Source organism: Aulonocara stuartgranti (assembly GCF_965226115.1).
Source record: "Aulonocara stuartgranti genome assembly, chromosome: 7".
Classification (NCBI taxonomy): domain Eukaryota; kingdom Metazoa; phylum Chordata; class Actinopteri; order Cichliformes; family Cichlidae; genus Aulonocara; species Aulonocara stuartgranti.
Window position 1 is genome coordinate 42,800,356 of NC_138945.1, and position 18,674 is coordinate 42,819,029.

Here is an 18,674-nt window from a genome sequence, read left to right on the forward strand (position 1 = left end):
ATATATATCTTTTCCATATGGGAAGATAAGATAAGATAAGATTGTTGGACAACTCATGAAACATCTGCTCACATCTGGTTGAATTCAGTTGTGTAAATCCAAAAAGTGCAGTAAACCTCAAACCAGCAGCACAGGTCAGCTGATCACAGCTTGTACACTAAGAAAATCTACTGGAGTGCTCAGTAGAAATTATTGTGAGTTGTGATTATTTTCCCCACACTGAGTCGCTCCATGTGATTTTTGGGTTCCCCCAAACGCTGAGTCCCACTTTTAAAGTCTTCCCCACTCATTTTCCTCACATCACCCTCTCCATTAATATAACAATAAGGTTTTGTTAGCGCTGCATGAAAGCGTTGCACCTGGGCTTTGCCCTCACCTCAGAAAATCTGGAAAGAGAAATGAGTGATGTGTGTCTTTGTGCCTCTGATAGTGTATTATGATGTGTATTTCAGGTTAGCACACTTTTAGAGAAGCCCATAAAGAGCCTGGGACGGTGCTACAATGCAGAACTCAATGATACGTGACAACTAGAACAACCAAGGCAGAACTTGGCTAATGACCTCAAGCGGATTAACAACACTGCACTCCCAGGGAAACTGAAGCGCTGGTGCTTCCAGTTTGGGTTATTACCCAGACTACAGTGGCCGTTGACCATGTATGAGGTCTCACTCAATCATCCCAATTGACCAGAGAGGCTAGTGAGCTCCTACGTTAAGAAGTGGCTCGGACTTCCCAAATGATTCAGCAGCGTTGGACTCTATAGCGACGGGATACTGTCATTGCCTATCCCATGTCTGGTGGAGGAGTTTAAATGTGCAAAAGTGAGGCTTAAGATGTCACTCACGGACTCCCAAGACCCCATAGTGAGAGGGACTGCTCCCACCCAAGCAACGGGGAGGAAGTGGACCCCAGCCACATCTGTGCTACAGGCCAAATCTGCTCTTCGGCATCGTGATGTGGTGGGTCCCGTCCAACAGGGTAGAGGAGGATTTGGTCTTGGAGCAGTTACACCTCGGTGGCAACAGGCATCTGTAACCGAACGTCGAAAAATGGTGGTGGAGGAGGTGCGTCGACAGTAGTAAACAGCCAGACATGTCCAAAGCCGTAGTGCTGGCAAGGCAGGGTCACTGGATGAATTGGGAGAAGCTCTCATGGAATGAAATCTGGAGGATGGAGTCTAATAGACTGTTTCGTAATCCGAGTGACATACGATGTGCTACCTTCCCAAATAAATCCACAGCTGTGGTTTGGAAAGGACCCATCCCACCCGATGAATTTAAGGTCCACCAGTGACAATGTGTTCCAAATCTTAATATCTAATCAGATCTCTAATCCCCCAAAAATGGCAGATTAGGTTGGGTAAAAGTTTCTGGGCTGCCTTTCCTCATAACAGCCATCCCTCAAGATTCTCTCCATTTAAAGCAATGCAATTTCAGGGACTATAACATCTAGTCCTTTTACTGAATCAGGTTAGCACACTGTGAAATCACACAAAAAACTACCTCTGTAAGCTAAATGCACAAGGCCTTTTATGGACATGGTTACTTGTTTTTGTGTAGTTTGCCACCAGTAAAAAGGCAGGAGTAATGAACATGTAATGAACTGTGTTATGAATTAATTTTTATTAATTTTTAAAGCTTTGTATTGTACCAATAATATGATTGTGGATATTTATTTTGAATGCTGGACCCCTGAATCCTTGGACCACGTGTTGTAAGTTGATATTTTTGTTGATACTGTGCTAAAACCAATGTTAAAAAGGTTAATCATAGAAAAGGAATGATTAAGGGTTTAAAATGCGGTTCATTTGATTAGTTTTATAGTTTATTTAGTGTCCTAAACTTATAAACCTTTGCTTGATTGACATATTGAATATTCACCGGTCTGAAAACCTCTAGTGAAAGACTGATTTTTGCTGTTAAGTGAGCTAACTGGGATTTCTAATTGATTGAATTATACTGTGTGATTGAGACCATAAGAGTAAGAGGTTCAATATTGCTTCAATGTTTATTTGGTTTATACCATTTGAAACTGAGTATGTTTAATATCTAATGCCAGTGTTCCGTCGTCGCAGCCCACAAATCAGTTGCATACATTGCGTTGAGTCGCATGTGCGCGCATGCGCGTTTTAGAATAATTCCACTATGTCAATAGGAGCCGTCAGTTCACAGACGACAAACGGTAAGTAAATTATCTTTCTTTTTACTTAAGCAAAGTTTTCTATTTAGTGATATACGGTTAGGGTGACTGCTGGTCTCACGGCTAATGGCTGTCTAACAGATATAGCTGTCAGTTTGTGCTAAGCCGATCTGACAATGTATGTTTAACTCCGACATACAACAAAAGGATAGACATTTATACAAAGAGACACAGTTGAACAAGGGAAGATTTGCACATTTATTTTGTGTTTGTTATTTGTAATAACAGAGAAAATCTGGCAAGATAAATGAATAGTTCGTGTCTTCATTTTTCTGACAATTTCAAGTGAACATTTCAGGGATTCGTATATGTGGCATACATATTTGGCAATACTGTTTGTTAAGAATTACACAATTCATATTTTGATTATTTAAAAAAATCAAATTATAGTTTGTTTCATTTAATAAAGATTTATGTTGGTAGATGCTGCCGATGTCATTTTGTTTGCACTTCATTTCCCATGCGGCATTCTTCTCTCACGTGACTTGTCACAGTCACATGTCAACATGGCTGCCACTGTATGCAACGAAGATTTCACCAACTTACAGCTTCTTCTGAAGGTATGTCAAACATTAACATTTTGTAAAACAGTCAGCTTTCAGAGAGTCTGTTAGTCTGCTAGCTCTTTGTATTTCTCATTCTGTAGACATAAAGACACGATTTTTATCTAAATACTGCAATTTTATATACAAACGTCAGTGAAGTGGAACTGACCTTAAAAACCTCCAGTGACAGTAAATTGAACCGCATTAGCAGATTTGAGGACATCTTAGGGCTTCACGTACCGACTCCATGTTCAGATCTGAGAAATTGTTACACACGTTAGTTTTAAGTCACTGAGAGTGGATTGTTTTTTCTCTGGAGGCTCCTTCTAAAGATGCAGTGAGAGAGGTTTGTGTGCAGAGTCAAAGAGGTCTGAGTCAGCGGCTAACTGAGAGCACTGCAGCAACACTCGGCATTTCGGAAGGCCAGGCTGCACAGGTAACACAAAAACATCAGTGTCTGTTGGTCCTTGCAGTGTGTGTGGACATACAGTAGTTTACTGACCCATGCTGCAAGCACTTGACTGTGTTTTGGGGGATATAAAGAAAGTTCTACTAAGTTCAGTCGTTGTAGTTTAACTTGAGGACTTGGTTGAAATCGATTAATATAATTTTTTTCCTACCAATTCGCAACTGTTGACTGTTCTACATGCACTCACTAGTTTTATTATTATGATATGTGTCAACACTAAAAAACAAACAAAACAAAAAAACCTCCATATCAAAACTGAAAAATAATCTACATTTCAGAATTATACAAAAAAGCTTTTTTCAACGAACACAAAATGGGTCAACAATGTAAAGCTGTTCTGCAGCTATGAAGGTTTATCAAGTCTTGAAAGCTGGTGCTACTAATTCCTACAGGTGTTCCAACTTTTCTGGATTACTTACAAAGCCCCCTCTGTCTGCATAAAACCAGTATTGGAACAAACTGTGGTACCATACCCTCGTGAGCATCAGTTGAACAGTAAAGTACTGCAGAAAGTAGTGTGTTGCTACAAAAATGGCAAGAAGAAGGCAATTAACAATGAAAGGGAGACAGACCATCATAACACTTATAAATGCAGGTCTTTCCTACAGAGAAATTGCAAAGAAAGTCAAAGTGTCGGGAGTCCAGTTTCCTTCACCATCAAAAGTAACTCAGAAACTGGGGCAAACTCTGATAGGAAGAGGGCTGGCAGACCCAAAGCCACAACTGAACCAGGCGAGTTGCAGCAAGAAAGGCATTGCTAAGACATCGGAATAAGAAAAAGAGGCTTTCCTGGGCCATGAAACACCATCATTGGACTACTGAAGTCTTGAAGAAGGTATTACGGACTGATGAATCAAAATCTGAAATCTTTGGTTCATCACGCAGGATCTTTGTACGCCGTAGAGTAGACGAAAGGATGGTTCCACAGTGTGTGGCATCAACTGTCCAACATGAAGGAGGAAGTGTGACGGTCTGGAGCTGTTTTGCTGGATTTGACAGGTGGTTCACTTGTAGAGCTGGCTTTGGGTGGCCAGTAGAGGAACTACAGTTTTTGATATTTCCTAACTGGGTTAATTTTCTTGATCCTCAAATTTGAGAACATGGAATCATTAAAATCTTGACATTCTTACTTTGAAAATTACTTAAAGTTCAGTGAGCATCAAAATAGTTAACTATTGCTGGCTTTGATCGAGGACTTTAAATAGCTGTAAAACATGTATTTCCAATGTGAATCTGAGTTATTTTCTGTCCTTTAGCTGGTCCAGTCCCTCCATGCACTCTCCCATTACGTCCTTTTCTACAACCTCAGCTCTCCAGAGCAGATCCTCGCTATCTTCCCCGAGTCCTTCCATTCCAGTCTGAAAAACCTGATCACCAAGATTCTGTTAGAGAACAGGTCAGTCCCAGAAAAACCTTGAATGCTGCACGCTATTCATTTCTTTTAAATTAGCAGTAAACTGTTTTTGTTATTCCCTTCAAAAACCTAAATAAAAATGTTGATTAGAGAAAAAAATGTTATAGATGAAGAAAGTAATGTGGGCTCGAGAGGGAGATAAAGGTATTAAATGTGTTTAACAGGATGAGAAATGTTCTTTCTTTCTGTTTTCCCCATCTTACTCTTTGCTGATGATGTAACCATAAGCTGTAATTATGTCTGATGTCTCTGCTGTTTTGCAGTGCAACATGGAGGACAGAAGCCCTCAGTAATCAGAGTGAGTAGACTCGGCGTTTATAGCTATGCACATATGTGTGTGTTTACGTGTGTTTGTATGCATGTAATGTATGTCTCTCCTTCTATAAACCATACCATGATGGCAAAAGCTGAATTATATGAGACATATATTGTACCTCCGCCTGTAACAGCCAACCCAACAAAATCAGACATGTTTTTGCCTTGTTCATTGCAATAATGTAATTTATGTTGCTTTGTAAAAGCAATTTAGCTGGACCACCATTATATGTGGAAAACAATGGGGATGATGTCAACATCTGTCCATATATTTTGCAGTTTTTACCATTATACTGCAAGAAGATTTGACTGGGAGTTTATCTTGCCATTTCAACCGCCTGTGTTAAAAGACTGTGTCTGTAGGAGATTATTATATCTCAATGTAATGTCCCCTGAAATCATTGAGGTGTGTGTGTGTGTGTGTGTGCGCGTGTGTGTGTGCGCGTGTGTGTGCGCGCGTGTGTGCGCGCGTGTGTGCGCGTGTGTGTGTGTGCGTGTGTGTGCGCGCGTATGCATGGATGCACCCAGTCTCTCTCCCTCAGCTGAAGGACTTGGATTGGAGAGTTGACATGGTGACCAGCTCAGACTCAGTCAGTCGGATGTCGGTGCCAACCTGCCTGGTTCAACTCAAGGTCAGTGTGAGACCACCTGCTTCAGAATATTTGTTTTGCATAAATATGAGCTAAAGCATTATCAGCTACAAAAGTTATGAAAGTAGTGTCACGAACGTTCATTTACATTTTCCCCCCATATCCCATCCCTGCCCAGCCACTTAGCTACCTGAGCCATGGTCCGAGTAACCCTCATCACTCACACACGAACTCTAGTCAGACCAAGTCCTTTGCACTACTTCTGAGCACTTTTCATGCACAGTTGGTGCAGAGCACCTATAATTTCGTTGTACATGTACAATGACATTAAAAAGCTATTCTGTTTTATTCTAGTGGACCCAATAATGTTTATTTATTTTTTCCTGGAAAAAGTGACCAAATATTAATTATCTGCGACTATCTGGGATCAACAATCCAAGACAGGTCGCTCTGTTATTTAGCAAAAAAGGTCCACCAAGGCCACTTCTTCTGTAAATTTCTGCTTCTTGGTCTACTCAGGCAGTGTTTGAAAAATCCATTATGTTCCAGTGGTGATGTCATTTACTACTCTCAAGAGATCACTCTGACCTACAGATCTGACCCTGCATCACCCTGCAGCTGGTCTGAGTGACATATACCATTGACACATCAACCACCATCAGCCCAGATACCAGCCAGTTATTTATCTCTCTTGCATCAGATCCAGGAGCCATCAGTCTCCCACGATGTGCAAAGAAAAAATTTTGGACATAACAATAAAGTGCACATCATGCGCACATATTCATGTATCATATAATCATATATCCGATGTGTTATAACATACAATGCAATACTACTATATTATATGAGGCATTATATAAGGATTGAAATAAAGTATCTTACATCAATCAATCAACGGGATATTCCAGTGTTTTAGCTTTAGTATAACTGAGATTTTAACACAGTTTAACAAACACACTCATTCCTAAATAATTGTTGAGTAAACAGTGATACTATTCACGTTTCATACTGAAGGTATGGTCAGAGTGGGTATATTCATATAATTCTCGACATTCACAAACATCCAAACAACATGGTGCATTGACTCATTTGTGTTTGGAGGCAGAGTAAACAGAGGCGGCAAAAGTACAGACTTTCTGTACTAAAGTAGAAGTACAGATACTAGTGTTAAAAATACTCCAGTAAAAGTTGAAGTACTGATTCAGCTTTTTTACTCAAGTCAAAGTGAAAAAACACAGGCTCTGAAATGTACTTGAAGTTAAAAAGAGTAGCTCCTTGAAGAACAATTCTACTAACCATTTTTGTACAAAGGTAACTGAACCTTGTGCTAAATGAATATAAACAATATCAGTACACGAGAGTGCAAATATTTTTCCAATCTAAATTCTCATAAAAGATTCAATCTGTTATGTAGAAGAGAATGTAAAAAAAACCAAAACTATTTTCTGTTGCCTGCAGGGTGACTTTGTCTCCACACCTAAACAGTAAAATGAGTACAGTCAGGGGTTACAGTCGGATTTAGCAGGTGGGGGAACCCTAAGATCTGTGTAGTGGCTCAGCAAAAGGAAATAATCACAACTCACAATTATTTATAGCATGAGCTTCAGTAGACTTTCTAAGTGTACATAATGTGACCATGTACACAAACACTTGAGTGACATTAGCTCTCCTTCTTTTCTCTCCCTGTGAAATACAGCACCTGGAGCAACACACTGTGCGACAAATTGCACACAAACAGTTTGTGTTTGCTAATGTTTGCAGAGCTGATAGCAACGTTGAATTTTTGAAATAACCCCTCACTTAAAAAAACATCACTCCCTTCATGCGTTCTCCTCTTCTGTAACGCTAGCTACATGCAGAAGTACTACAACCACAACATACCTGCACTCCTTCCAGCCCACTTTAATCCCCCCAAGTATAAACACTATAAATGAACCTAAAGTAACAAGTCTGTTTTGAAAATGTAAGGAGAAGAAAGTACAGATATTTGTTTTAAAAATGTAGGGAATAAATGTAAAAAGTTGTCAGAAAATTAAATACTCAAGGACAGACACCTGAAAATTCAGTACAGTAACAAAGCATTTGTTACCCAAGATGCAGATTGCTGCGTTGAAAGTGAAATCTTTATCTAATCTTGTGAAAAATGTCATGCACTTCTTATTTTTCAGATGGTGGATCCATGTTCATCAGCAGACAGTGAGTCTGTTTCCTCTGTGACTGTGGAGCTGAGTAGGGAGTCTCTGGACACTATACTGGATGGACTTGGACGCATCAGAGACCAACTGTCAGTAGTTGCTGGGAAGTGATCACTGAAAGCTCAGAGACAGTGCTTTGATTTTTACAGTGTGATGCTGATGTGTTTGGACTATCATCTGTGTCTAACAACTGCCTGTGTCCCCACTTTGCCCCAGTACAAAAGTCAAGATGAAATATGCTGGAACTATTTCCATCCATGTTGAGTTAGTGCTTTAAGAATTTCTCCAGTAATGAAGGTAAATTGAGACATACGGTCTCACGTCCTGTCTCGTCCTGTTGGTAAACTTGTATACCTGGAACTTGATATAACCCATCAGATTTAGTCCTCACAGTTTTCAAGATAAAATTTATTGCCATACGTCTGCTCTTTACTTTGTATAGAGGTCCCAGTAGTGGGTGGAACCATGATAATATGTGTCTACTTCCAGTCAACAGTGAAAAAACTTTGGTTGCAAATGATTTAACCAGCTGAAATTGTCACAGGTTTCATGTCCTATATATCTGTGTATTAATTTGGTGATTTAGAACATATCTGAATGTTGTTTACCTAATGGATTAGAATGAAATATGTCTTTCATTCTAACTGTTCAATCAATAAAAATAAATTTTAATTGGATCTGCCACAAGTTGAAGCAATTTCCACGTCTTTTTTATCAAGCAGTTTTAAATTGAAGACAGTAGCTTTTGCAGAAGCACTCAATTTATTCCCATTTCTTTCACTAGCTCTATAAAACATAAAACATACCAAAATTGTATTTTTGCACCAACAAGGTGATTCCCATAGCACTTTTAGCTGAAATCTTGGCATATCTTGGCACTGTTGGGCAAACCAGATAAGTTCAGGACAAAAGAAATAGCAAGGTCTAAAAAAACAAAACGATGTACAGCAGATAAAATGTCTTTAAGTAATAGGGAAAATGCCAATTCTGTTCGCTCCAGTCTGAATGCCAAATGTCTTTGGGCAAGATACTAATCACAAGTTGCTCTCTGGTGCATCCATCACAGCATGAATGTGAGTTAATGTTAGATGGAAGCAATTATATAGAAAGAGCATAGAAAAAAGCGTTTGTGTGAATGAGGCAAGTTGTGTAAAGTGTTTGAGTGCTCACTTCGAGTCGAAAAGCTATCTAAGAACCACTCAATTTACCAATTAGTCTAATACAGCTAACAGGAACCACGTTGCAAAGGTGCCCCACAGACTATCAAACACATACTAGGAGGATGTAAGATGGGACAGTGTACACTGAGAGACACAACGAAGTTGCTGGAATAGTGTACAAAAACATCTGTGCTGCATATGGACTAGAAGTCTCCAGTTTCCAATGGCAGACGCCACCAAAGGTAGTTGAAAACTACACGGTTAAGGTCCTGTGGGTCTTCAAATTCCAGACAGATAAGCAGCTGGCTAAACATTCAGATATAATGGTGGATCAGAAGGCTCATAAGACTGCAGCTTGTGATTTGATTTGGGTTGAAACTTAAGAATTTGGGGGTATTCCAAATTCTTAAGTTTCAACCCATTCACTGCATACATTGTATCAGTACCACTGTTGCTAGCTAGCTCCAGAGGATTATGTTACTACCACCACCATCCTTAAAATGGTCAGTGTTCTTAGGTTTTAAAGTCTCCTCTTTAAACCTCCGAACATATATCTTGTTAGTGTAGGCAAATAGCTCAGTCTTTGTGCTGATGTGGCCCACAAGTTCTCTACAAGAACTGGTTCTCGAGATGACCAAGGACCCAATGGTCACTAACAGAGTTCCACTTTTCCTCTATGGAGAGAGAAACTTGCAGAAGGATGATAATTTCTACAGCACTCCACCCAAAGGTCTGTATTGTAGAGTGGCCAAATGGAAGCCACTTCTCAGTAAAAGGCACATGACAGCCCACCTGGAGTTTACCAAAAGGCACCTGAAGGCAAAAAGCTTTTTCTTCCAACAGGACAATGACCCTAAGCACATGGCCAGTATAAAAAAAAGAAGAAAAAAAAAAAGAGTGGTTTTAGGACAATTCCTTTGTCCTTAAATGTTCTTGAGTGGCCCAGCCGGAGCCCAGACTTGAACCCAATTGAGCATCCTTCAAGACTGCTCAAAGAAGTTCTACCATTAATTGATATTTTCACCTATCGTTATTAATTGGCTGTGAACTACAGGCCTTTAAGGTTGAAGTAAAAAGCATTTCTTAAAAAGCCATCACTTGACCCAGATTTGTTAGCTAATCATTGGCAAATCTTCAACCTTTCTTTTATCTTTAAAAACAATGTTGACAGAGTAGTTATGAAACAGCTCATTATCTGCAGAGTAATGGTTTATTTTCAAGAGTTTCAGTTAAATTTCAGATCACATCACAGTACAGAAACAGTGTTAGTGAAGGTTAAAATAATGTCCTTATGGCCTCTGACAGTGATCTCATCTCGGTACTTGTCCTGTGAGACCTCAGTTCAGTGTTCGGTAATGTTGACCACAATATTTTGTTACAGAGATTACAGCATGGCATAGAAATAAAAGGCATTACACTGCAGTGTTTTAATCATATCCATCTAACAGACTCAAATTTGTTCTTGTAAATGGAGTTAATTACGGAGTTCTGCAGGGTTCCGTATTAGGAACAATTCTGTTTACATTATACACGCTTCCCCTAGGCAGTACCTTTCGAAGGCATAACATACATTTTTTCAGATTATTATCAAGCTGTCCTAAAAACTAATTAAAAAACCCTCAGTTGATCCAAACAGCAAGGATACTGAGAGGGATTAGAAAGGGCATTTTTCTCCCATACAGGCTAATCCCCACTGGCTCTCTGTTAAATCCAGATTTGAAATTAAAACCCTTCTCATTACATACCATTTTCAATAATCAGCCCCCATATTATGTTTAAAAGCCTTGTAGTACCGTATTCCCCAAAAGAGCACTTTGCTTTTCAGACTGCTGGTCTGCGGTTCCTAGGGTATTTGAAAGTAGAAGGGGAGTCCGAGCCTTCAGCTTTCAGGCCCCTCTTCTGTGGAACCAGCTCCCAGTTTGGATTTGGGGGACAAGTTTAAGATTAGGCGTAAAGCTGTCCTTGCTGATAAAGCATATAGTTAGGGCTGGATCTGGTGACAATGAATCCACCCTTAGTTATGCTGCAAATGTCTTTGCTGCTGGGGGCTTCCCATGATGCACTGATTATTTCTTCACTTAACTTTTTTACTCACTCGGCATTTAATCGTTAGCTAATAATAAATGATTAAACAAATGTGTCTTTTATCCTGTCTTCCTCCCATTAGTCCCAGTAGATGGCTGCCTCTCAGCGAGTCCGGTTCTGACAGAGGATTCATCCTGTTAAAAGGAAGCTTACCCTTCCCACTGTTGCCAAGTGGTCACTGAAAGGGGGTCGTTGGATTGTTGGCGCTTCTCTCCATTATTATAGGGTCTTTACTTAACAACATAAAGCATTTTGAGGTGACTATTGTTTAATGGCTCAATAGAAATAAAATTAAAACTGAATTGAACATCACTGGAAATAACTGAAAATGGCTGGCACTGACGCGTCCCATCAACCCTGAACTTGAGAGGTTCTGAGAGTAATAATGGGAGAAACTACACTTTAATTTAGTTTCTTTTTGAATGAGGCTGAAACATGTTAAAATGTGGAACAAATTAAGCACTTTGAATACTTTCCAGATTCATTGTATTCTAGTTGACGGGCTCTTTATTTAGTTTTGTGTTTCTTAGCAGAGTTGCTGAATGGTACCAAATTTGTATGTAATTTTAATAGTTAACAATGACAAGGCTGGCTGGCTAACTAAACACCTCTCCAACCAAGTGACAAACTGATGAAGATAAAAATGGTGACGTCAGACTAAATTTTTGTATTAACTATAAACATATCAATGTGTCATTTATTATTTTTATTTTTGAAAAGTAAAGAATAATACAGATAAAAACAAATCTACTCTTTCAAAATGTTTGAGAAGTGTCCAATGTCTGGACTGGTATTGTACTGTAAAGCACATGAATTTGTTTTATTAATCAATTTTGCTATTTAATAACAGTCTTAAAAGAGAACCTCCTGATATTAGGAGACATACAAAGAACCTCATAAGTAGTGAGGAACTTGACAGCAGCTCTTAGCTGATGCTAAAACATTCATTGCAGTTAAGACCCTGAGCAGACCTTTCCATCCTAGATGAACAAGCTTGGTACGGACGTTTCCTCGTGATTCCTACACAGTTTCTTGCTTTTTCTTCAATCTTAATAATGTCCTGCGAGTTTCTTTCTGCAGTTAGTTTCATTCGTCACCCTGAAGTTTTTCATCTTGTTCTGTCTCACATATCCAATGTCTTCTGAGCAATTTGGAGAATCTCCCATGACCAATTGGCGGCAGAAATTCATGGGACTCATAGGCTTGGCCCCCACCAAAAACCCAACAACTCCCTGTTCCTCTTCCCCTCTGCTGTTCTCCATCCCAGCATGCATCTTGTTTGAAACTGACAGCAGATGGACATCAGAGTGTGCATTAGCCACTGTGTGGCGCCGCACACCGCCAACTTTCTCCAGATATGCCTCTCCTTCTTGTTCTACCAGTGGAGAAAGAGATGAGGAGTCTAAGGAGCTATGATGCTGTGTGATCATAATCTCAGGCTGGGACTGGTCACCTAGCAGTGCTTCAGATGAACGTAGATGACAGGGCTCTGGTTGAGGAGAAATAAAAACAGAAAACTGATTTCAATCGACAAGTCATTTTTGTTTCATGTCGTTACTTCCAGAGTCTTTTTTCTGTAAGTGGATTGCACATTCAGATTAGATCAGACTTCTTCTTCTTACATGAACCTTAAGTTACAAAACATAATGCTGATTTCCATCAAAACCTTTTTTTCAACTATCAGCTATGTTACATATTAAAAACCATTACAACATTGTCAAAATACAGCTTTTACTGTGACTCGGATTAAAAGCGTGTTGGAAAAATGTTTTACTCCAACAGCATATCATTCAGGTGTCACCAAACAGCAGTTAATTCAGATTCTTTCATTTAACTTTAATAACTGCAGCTTCAAACTGTTTAGCAAAATATAAATAACACTAACACATGGATGCAGGGTTAAGTCACCCCATAATACCAGGCCATGCCCAGAAAAGTACAGTGTACTTAAGTAAATACTGTTTTTCTGAAAAATCACCAGGTAACGACTCAAAATTAGTTGTGCCGTACGCAAAAAGGTCTCAGTCTAAGTCTAAACTGTGATTACACCACTAAAAACCTTCATTTTGTTTGTGGACTTAATGGTGTTTTTCAGCTCACTGCCGTGCTGTATAACCCAAGTGTGCTTTTGTTTCAGACTCAAATTCATGGCTCCTTCGATTACAGCAAGTCCTCAATGTCCTGAAACAGGAAAGCTGCCCCAGACCGACACACTACCACCATGTTTAACTGTTGCTATGATGTTATTTTTTTGAATTGCTACGTTAGTTTTGTCAGCCCTTTATATCTAACCCTATATTTGTCTCCTCAGTCCAAAGAATATTTTCCCCAAAGTCTTGGTCCTGCAATGAGCCCTGAAATTCTTTAGATATCTAAAGAATTTCAGGATATGTCATTCTAGGTTCTCTTGTGACTCCAGTTGTCAATGTGCTCTTAGAGTAATTTTGGCAAGCTTGCTGCTCTTGGGAAGGTTCACCACTGATCCAAGTTTTCTTCATTTATAGATAATTGTTCTCACCATGGTTTGCTGAAGCTCCAATGCCTACAACAATACAGAGAAACCCCCAGTGGTGACAATCATGACGTAAACTTCCTGTTCACTTGCTACTGCTATGTTTCCAAACATGTCTGCACATGTGTACAATGACATTCAGACTTTACTGATTTCAGATCAGTGAACAGCCGGGGGCAGCTGGTCTAGCATACTTGCTTCTTGTTAGTGTTCCACATAGTGAAAACATACTGCAAACAACCAGAAGAGGATGCTGGCCTTTTAGCTTGACAAATTCCAGCCTTTAGCTGCGTCCCAATTTATCCTGCAATGGATGCAGCCCCTAAATGGGAAGTGGGACAGAGCTGTTGTTAACAGGACACAAATCGTCAATGAAATGACAGAAATGATCAACACCGATCACAGCCAGTGCAAAACATGGCTATAACCTCTGGGTCAGACTCTAGTGGTGCAGCCCAGAACCCTAGTGGTTATAGTCAACTTAAACTGCCCTCAAGAAACAATAGCCAACTGTGACCACAAGATGGCAGACATGTACAGGGTGCAAGTAGAAAGGCACCATGAGATCCTTTCCTGAATAGAAAGCTGTTCAGAGGTGTAAGGTTGTTTTGATAGGTTTTAATATTTGTCCATTTTTCCATACATATCTGACAGAAATGAAGGAAAAGCAGAATATGTTCACTTTAATGACTGTTTTTAATAATTCTGTGAAGAATTATGATTCATAGAAAATATCTTTGGTTATTTATTTACAGTTCGTCACTTTATTGTAACTAACGTGTTCCTGTCAGAATGCTGTAGGAAAGACGAGCACTGATCTAACTGTTCAGTAGCAGACAGCAAGATTTGTGATCTGATCCATCCTGAAATTAAACCCAGCTATTTGATCCAATAATCTTTATTCAGTCGTGCAGAGATTGTGTATGTGTGTAAAACTTTTTCAGAGTCTCCTCCAACAGGAGCACATTATGTTTTGAAACGTGAAGTAACTGGTTATTGCTGGAATGAAACTACAATGCAGCAGGAGCAGATTAAGCGGCCAACCTCTGAGAGGATTTAAACAGCACATTGCCTTTGACCTCTGAAACAAGCTGACTAAGTTCAGCAGGCACTTTTGTTGCAAACTTACTAATTATTTCTTAAAAACATAAACATTACTTTCTTAATGTAATCCATCTGTCATAGTAAAGACATCTATACCATTAGATTTGTATTGAAAATCAACTGCAGATGGATGCAGAGGTCAATGTAAAACAATGCACCTTTTTTATGTTTGAGCAACCTGAAATCAGAAATCATTGGTTAGCTATTGAAAAGTTAAAAGGACGATAAAAGATTTAAAAAAGTCATGCAATCACTATCAGTACTGGTATGGACTGGTTAATGTGTTAGGAACACAGATAAGCTACATTTTTTGATGGAAATGAAAATGATCAAGTGACAGAAGGGTAAATTCAAAGACAACCCAAAAACTCAAAGTGAAAGATTGATGCAGCAGACTAGTCCATTATGCTGAAATGTCTTTACAACAACTCAGAATGGTACTCAGAAGTTTGCATGGCCCCCGTGTGCTTGTCTAACAATAGACAGATGCCATCCTGGGGAGTTTCATCTCAGATCTGGACCAGGGCATCACTGAGCACCTGGACAGTCTGAGGTGCAACCTAGCAGCACTAGATGAACTGAAACATTATGTCCCAGAGGTGTTCTGTTGGCTTTAAGCCAGGCGAGCAAGTGGACTAGTCATGTTATCAATTTTCTTCATCTTCCAGGAACTGCCTACATACTCTAACCACATGAGGCCTGGCAATGTTGTGCACCAAGAGGAACCCCGGGACCATCACACCAGTGTAGCATCTGACAATGGATCTATGGATTTCATTCTGATACCTAATGGCAGTCAGGGTGTTATAACCTGTAGAGCCTGTAGAAGTATATGCATCCTTCGCCAGACCATCACTAACCCACCACCAAATTGGTTGTGCTGAACAATGTTACATGCAGCATAACACTTTCCATGGTTCTCTGGAACCCTTGACATCTGTGAAAAGCACAAGATTTCTGCCATCAACCTGCCAATTCTGGTATTTTATGATAAATGAAAACCAGGATCCATTGTTCCAGGCAGTGAGCACAGGGCCCATTAGAGGCCACGCTGTCATGAAACCTGAAGCCAGGTTATTTTGTTCGGTTCTGGCAGTGCTCAGCCTGTTCCTCCTTGCACAAAGGAGCAGATACCAGTCCTGTTGATGGGTTAAGGACCTTCTACGGCCCTATCCAGAGTTACTACCCGTCTCCTGAAATTTCCTCCATGCTCTCGAGACTGTGCTGGGAGTACAACTAACCTTCTGGTATTTTATCTTTAATACAATGTCATATCCAGATAATGTGGAAAAAAGTAGAACCACAATGAGTGAAAAATATAGCTCAAAAGCACTTTACGTTAGTCCTCAATTCAGAAGGTTAAACCAATAACCTCTGCGCTTAGGTGACCCAAGGTGATGTAAGCCTTAAAATCTGTAACTTGTAACTTTAACTGTAACAAATCAATGTAATGTAAAAGCAGTATCAGTGATCAGTGGACTGACCTAATTGGTGGCTGTTTCTATTGTGCAGGACATTGCAGATATATGGAGACACAACAATTTCCACGAGACTCTCCAAACGGTGATACTCCGAACTTGGAACACCCGACTCATGGATACCCTGGCAGAAAAAGACAAAGACGTTCATACAATTTTTGATGTTAAGTGAGTACCTTTGGGCCTCTGTATGATATTTTAAAAACTGAAGACATCACTTCAAAATACTAAGTAAGGATGGATACCAGGACCAGAGTGGTCAGTAGTAATGAGAAGCATCTAGGCAAACTGTACTGCTACTGGAATTCATGCAGTATTAATGCAATCTAATATATCTGATACTTTCTAATTTCTAACTAACCCCCAATAAAATGTGCCAATTTAAAGGGATTACATTTGACATCGCTGTGCGTTAATATTTTGTTTTTTTGCGGTCAAAGCCGACAGGTCAGAATGTTCAAAAGACTGGGCTCATTTTACAACTAATGAAAAATTCAACTAAATTCAACTATAATATTCTTCACAGCACAATATGTTTACTTTAGCAAGCAGTCAATGCTTTATATCAGCATCTTCAGGGCAACCTCCTGGTCCCACACTAAATGAACCTTTAGTAAGTATTTCTTTAAATGTAGACAAGCAGCAGGCATAGTTCTGTCAGATCAAACGTACAACCACATTCTTAAATTGCTTAATTATTGTGAAAAAATTCCCCACCATTTATTACAGTGGAGTCAAGTTGATTTGGCTTGATTTAGGTCCTGAATGCTTGGTAACAAATCATCACAACAGCAACAACTACCATGTAGCTAGCCTAAGTTTACACTAAGTCTGAATTTAGTGTAAACTGTCATGACAATGAAAAACAATTTAGTATTGTAGTAATATCGATGGCAGAAGTAAAATTATTATGGCCCCGTAATGTGTCAGAATTATAACGTCTGTTATATCTTTATTTTATATAAAATATAGAGAATGGTATCAACTAGTGTATTGATAAGTAATATCTGTATCCAAAAATCAAAAACCTATTGAAGGTCTTCGTGTTAAAACTGTTTAGATCTAGGGGTATTAGTGATGATTAGTACTTTTAAATAGCCTGTTCTTTTATTTTTGCATTTTTATCTTTAATTTCACCAACAACAACACCAGTACGTAGCTCACATAAGAGTCAAATATGTTAGCAATAAACCCAAAATGAAAACTTTTATGGACTCACAGGTACTTTCTGTTTAATAATGGCCACACCTCTGACCTAACTGCATTCTTATGTTATGCTCATAGCTTTTCTTTATCTTTTGGGACATTAACATTTGATGCAAGCTCAGTTTTAGCTGCATTTCCAAATAATATGATTAAGCTAACATGGACAAACTGTTTCATATGTATCTGATTGTATTTTCTGGGTTTCTGGGTTACAGTGATGTTGGCCATGAAGAAATATCGTGCTAATTAAGAAATAAAGGCTGTAACTGACTTGTAATTAACTTAAATAGAGCGAGTGATTGTGTGTGACTGTGTGTTTACCTGTAACACCAGTAGCATCTGTGTGACTGATGGAGGAATAGAGGTTGCATTTCCCAGAGTGTCCTCCAGGTGAAGTTTTAACAGCACCAGGTCTCTGAAGGCCAAGAGAGCCATCTGTCTCACAGTCAGCTCCTGACCCTGGAATGCACAAAGTCATATTTAAAAATACATAAACACAGACTATTATTAAAGACAACATTTCAGTATTGGTTAATTTGCTGGACACTTGCCTTAACCATAATCACTGCTACCTGCGCCCTACTTTCACTTTCAGCCGAGTCTTCCCATTAAAATTTCATAATTTACATTACGGTGACCTCATGTGGGCTTTTCATCCCAATATGATTTCAAATCTAGATAATGTGAAAAAATACAACCAAAAAGAATGAAAAATATCGCTCAGAAGCACTTTACTTCAGTCCTCAGATCAGAGGGTTAATCTAATAACCTCTGCACTCAAATGACCCCAGGTGATGTAAGGCTTTAAATCTGTAACTTTAGATCTTCTAAAACCACGCACAGACACAGACTAAGCCCATGACACAGCTGTTTTGGACACAATATTGTGTGTCCAAAACATTCTTTGGACAAACAATATTTTTTTTTCCAAAACATTTTTTGGACAATTGAGCTGTGAAAATAACAGAAAAAACTTCTGACTGTTCTGATACCATTGTGGTAATCTCACAAATTCAAAAATGTAGCAAGAAAAGAAAAAGATTTACTTTTATGAACATCACAGTTTTCATTTGTTCACCCCTGCGCCCTGAGCCTGGTTCTGCTGTTAAATGGGAGTTCCTTTTCTTCTTCCATATCTCGGTGATTACTCATCTGATCATCAGGCTTCTCTCTCTCTCTCTCTAACATTTTTTGAGTCTATATCGTACATTATATGGCATCTTGTTGTTAACTGGTACTATACGAATGTCTTCTTTCAGCCTCTCCTTTTAGGGGCCTACATCTCCAGTCACACCAACCCTCTGCATGTCCTCAGTCCCTACATTAATGAATTTCCCCTTTGGTCTTCATTTTTTCTTCCTGTCTCAATACCCTTAGCTGCTCCTTCTTCAATAACCTTTGC

General features: G+C 39.2%; 2 protein-coding genes across 9 annotated transcripts in view; one reads left to right on the top strand and one right to left on the bottom strand.

Moving 5' to 3' along the window:
- Positions 1-2,020: 2,020 nt before the first annotated feature.
- On the top strand, positions 2,021-8,414 carry commd9 (COMM domain containing 9). 3 transcript variants are annotated; one of them, XM_082540583.1, is made up of 7 exons: positions 2,088-2,181; positions 2,623-2,759; positions 3,064-3,180; positions 4,470-4,609; positions 4,891-4,925; positions 5,471-5,574; positions 7,701-8,414. In XM_082540583.1, the coding sequence occupies exons 1-7, from the start codon at positions 2,145-2,147 to the stop codon at positions 7,836-7,838; spliced, it is 708 nt and encodes a 235-aa protein (XP_082396709.1). In that variant the 5' UTR covers positions 2,088-2,144; the 3' UTR covers positions 7,839-8,414. The 3 variants fall into 3 exon arrangements, with proteins under 3 accessions (XP_082396710.1, XP_082396709.1, XP_082396711.1); XM_082540585.1 differs by having other exon boundaries at positions 2,163-2,181; positions 2,694-2,759; XM_082540584.1 differs by lacking the exon at positions 3,064-3,180 and having other exon boundaries at positions 2,021-2,181.
- Positions 8,415-10,078: 1,664 nt separating this feature from the next.
- The window catches only part of LOC309711173 (proline-rich protein 5-like), a 41,723-nt gene continuing 33,127 nt past the window's right edge, over positions 10,079-18,674 (bottom strand). For all 6 annotated transcript variants that reach the window (XM_082541269.1, XM_082541268.1, XM_082541272.1 and 3 more), the window contains 3 exons: positions 17,594-17,731; positions 16,073-16,190; positions 10,079-12,461 (listed from right to left, as the gene is read on the bottom strand). In XM_082541269.1, coding sequence (XP_082397395.1) covers positions 12,022-12,461; positions 16,073-16,190; positions 17,594-17,731 — 696 coding nt within the window. In that variant the 3' untranslated portion in view covers positions 10,079-12,021. The remainder of the gene's footprint in view (positions 12,462-16,072; positions 16,191-17,593; positions 17,732-18,674) is intronic.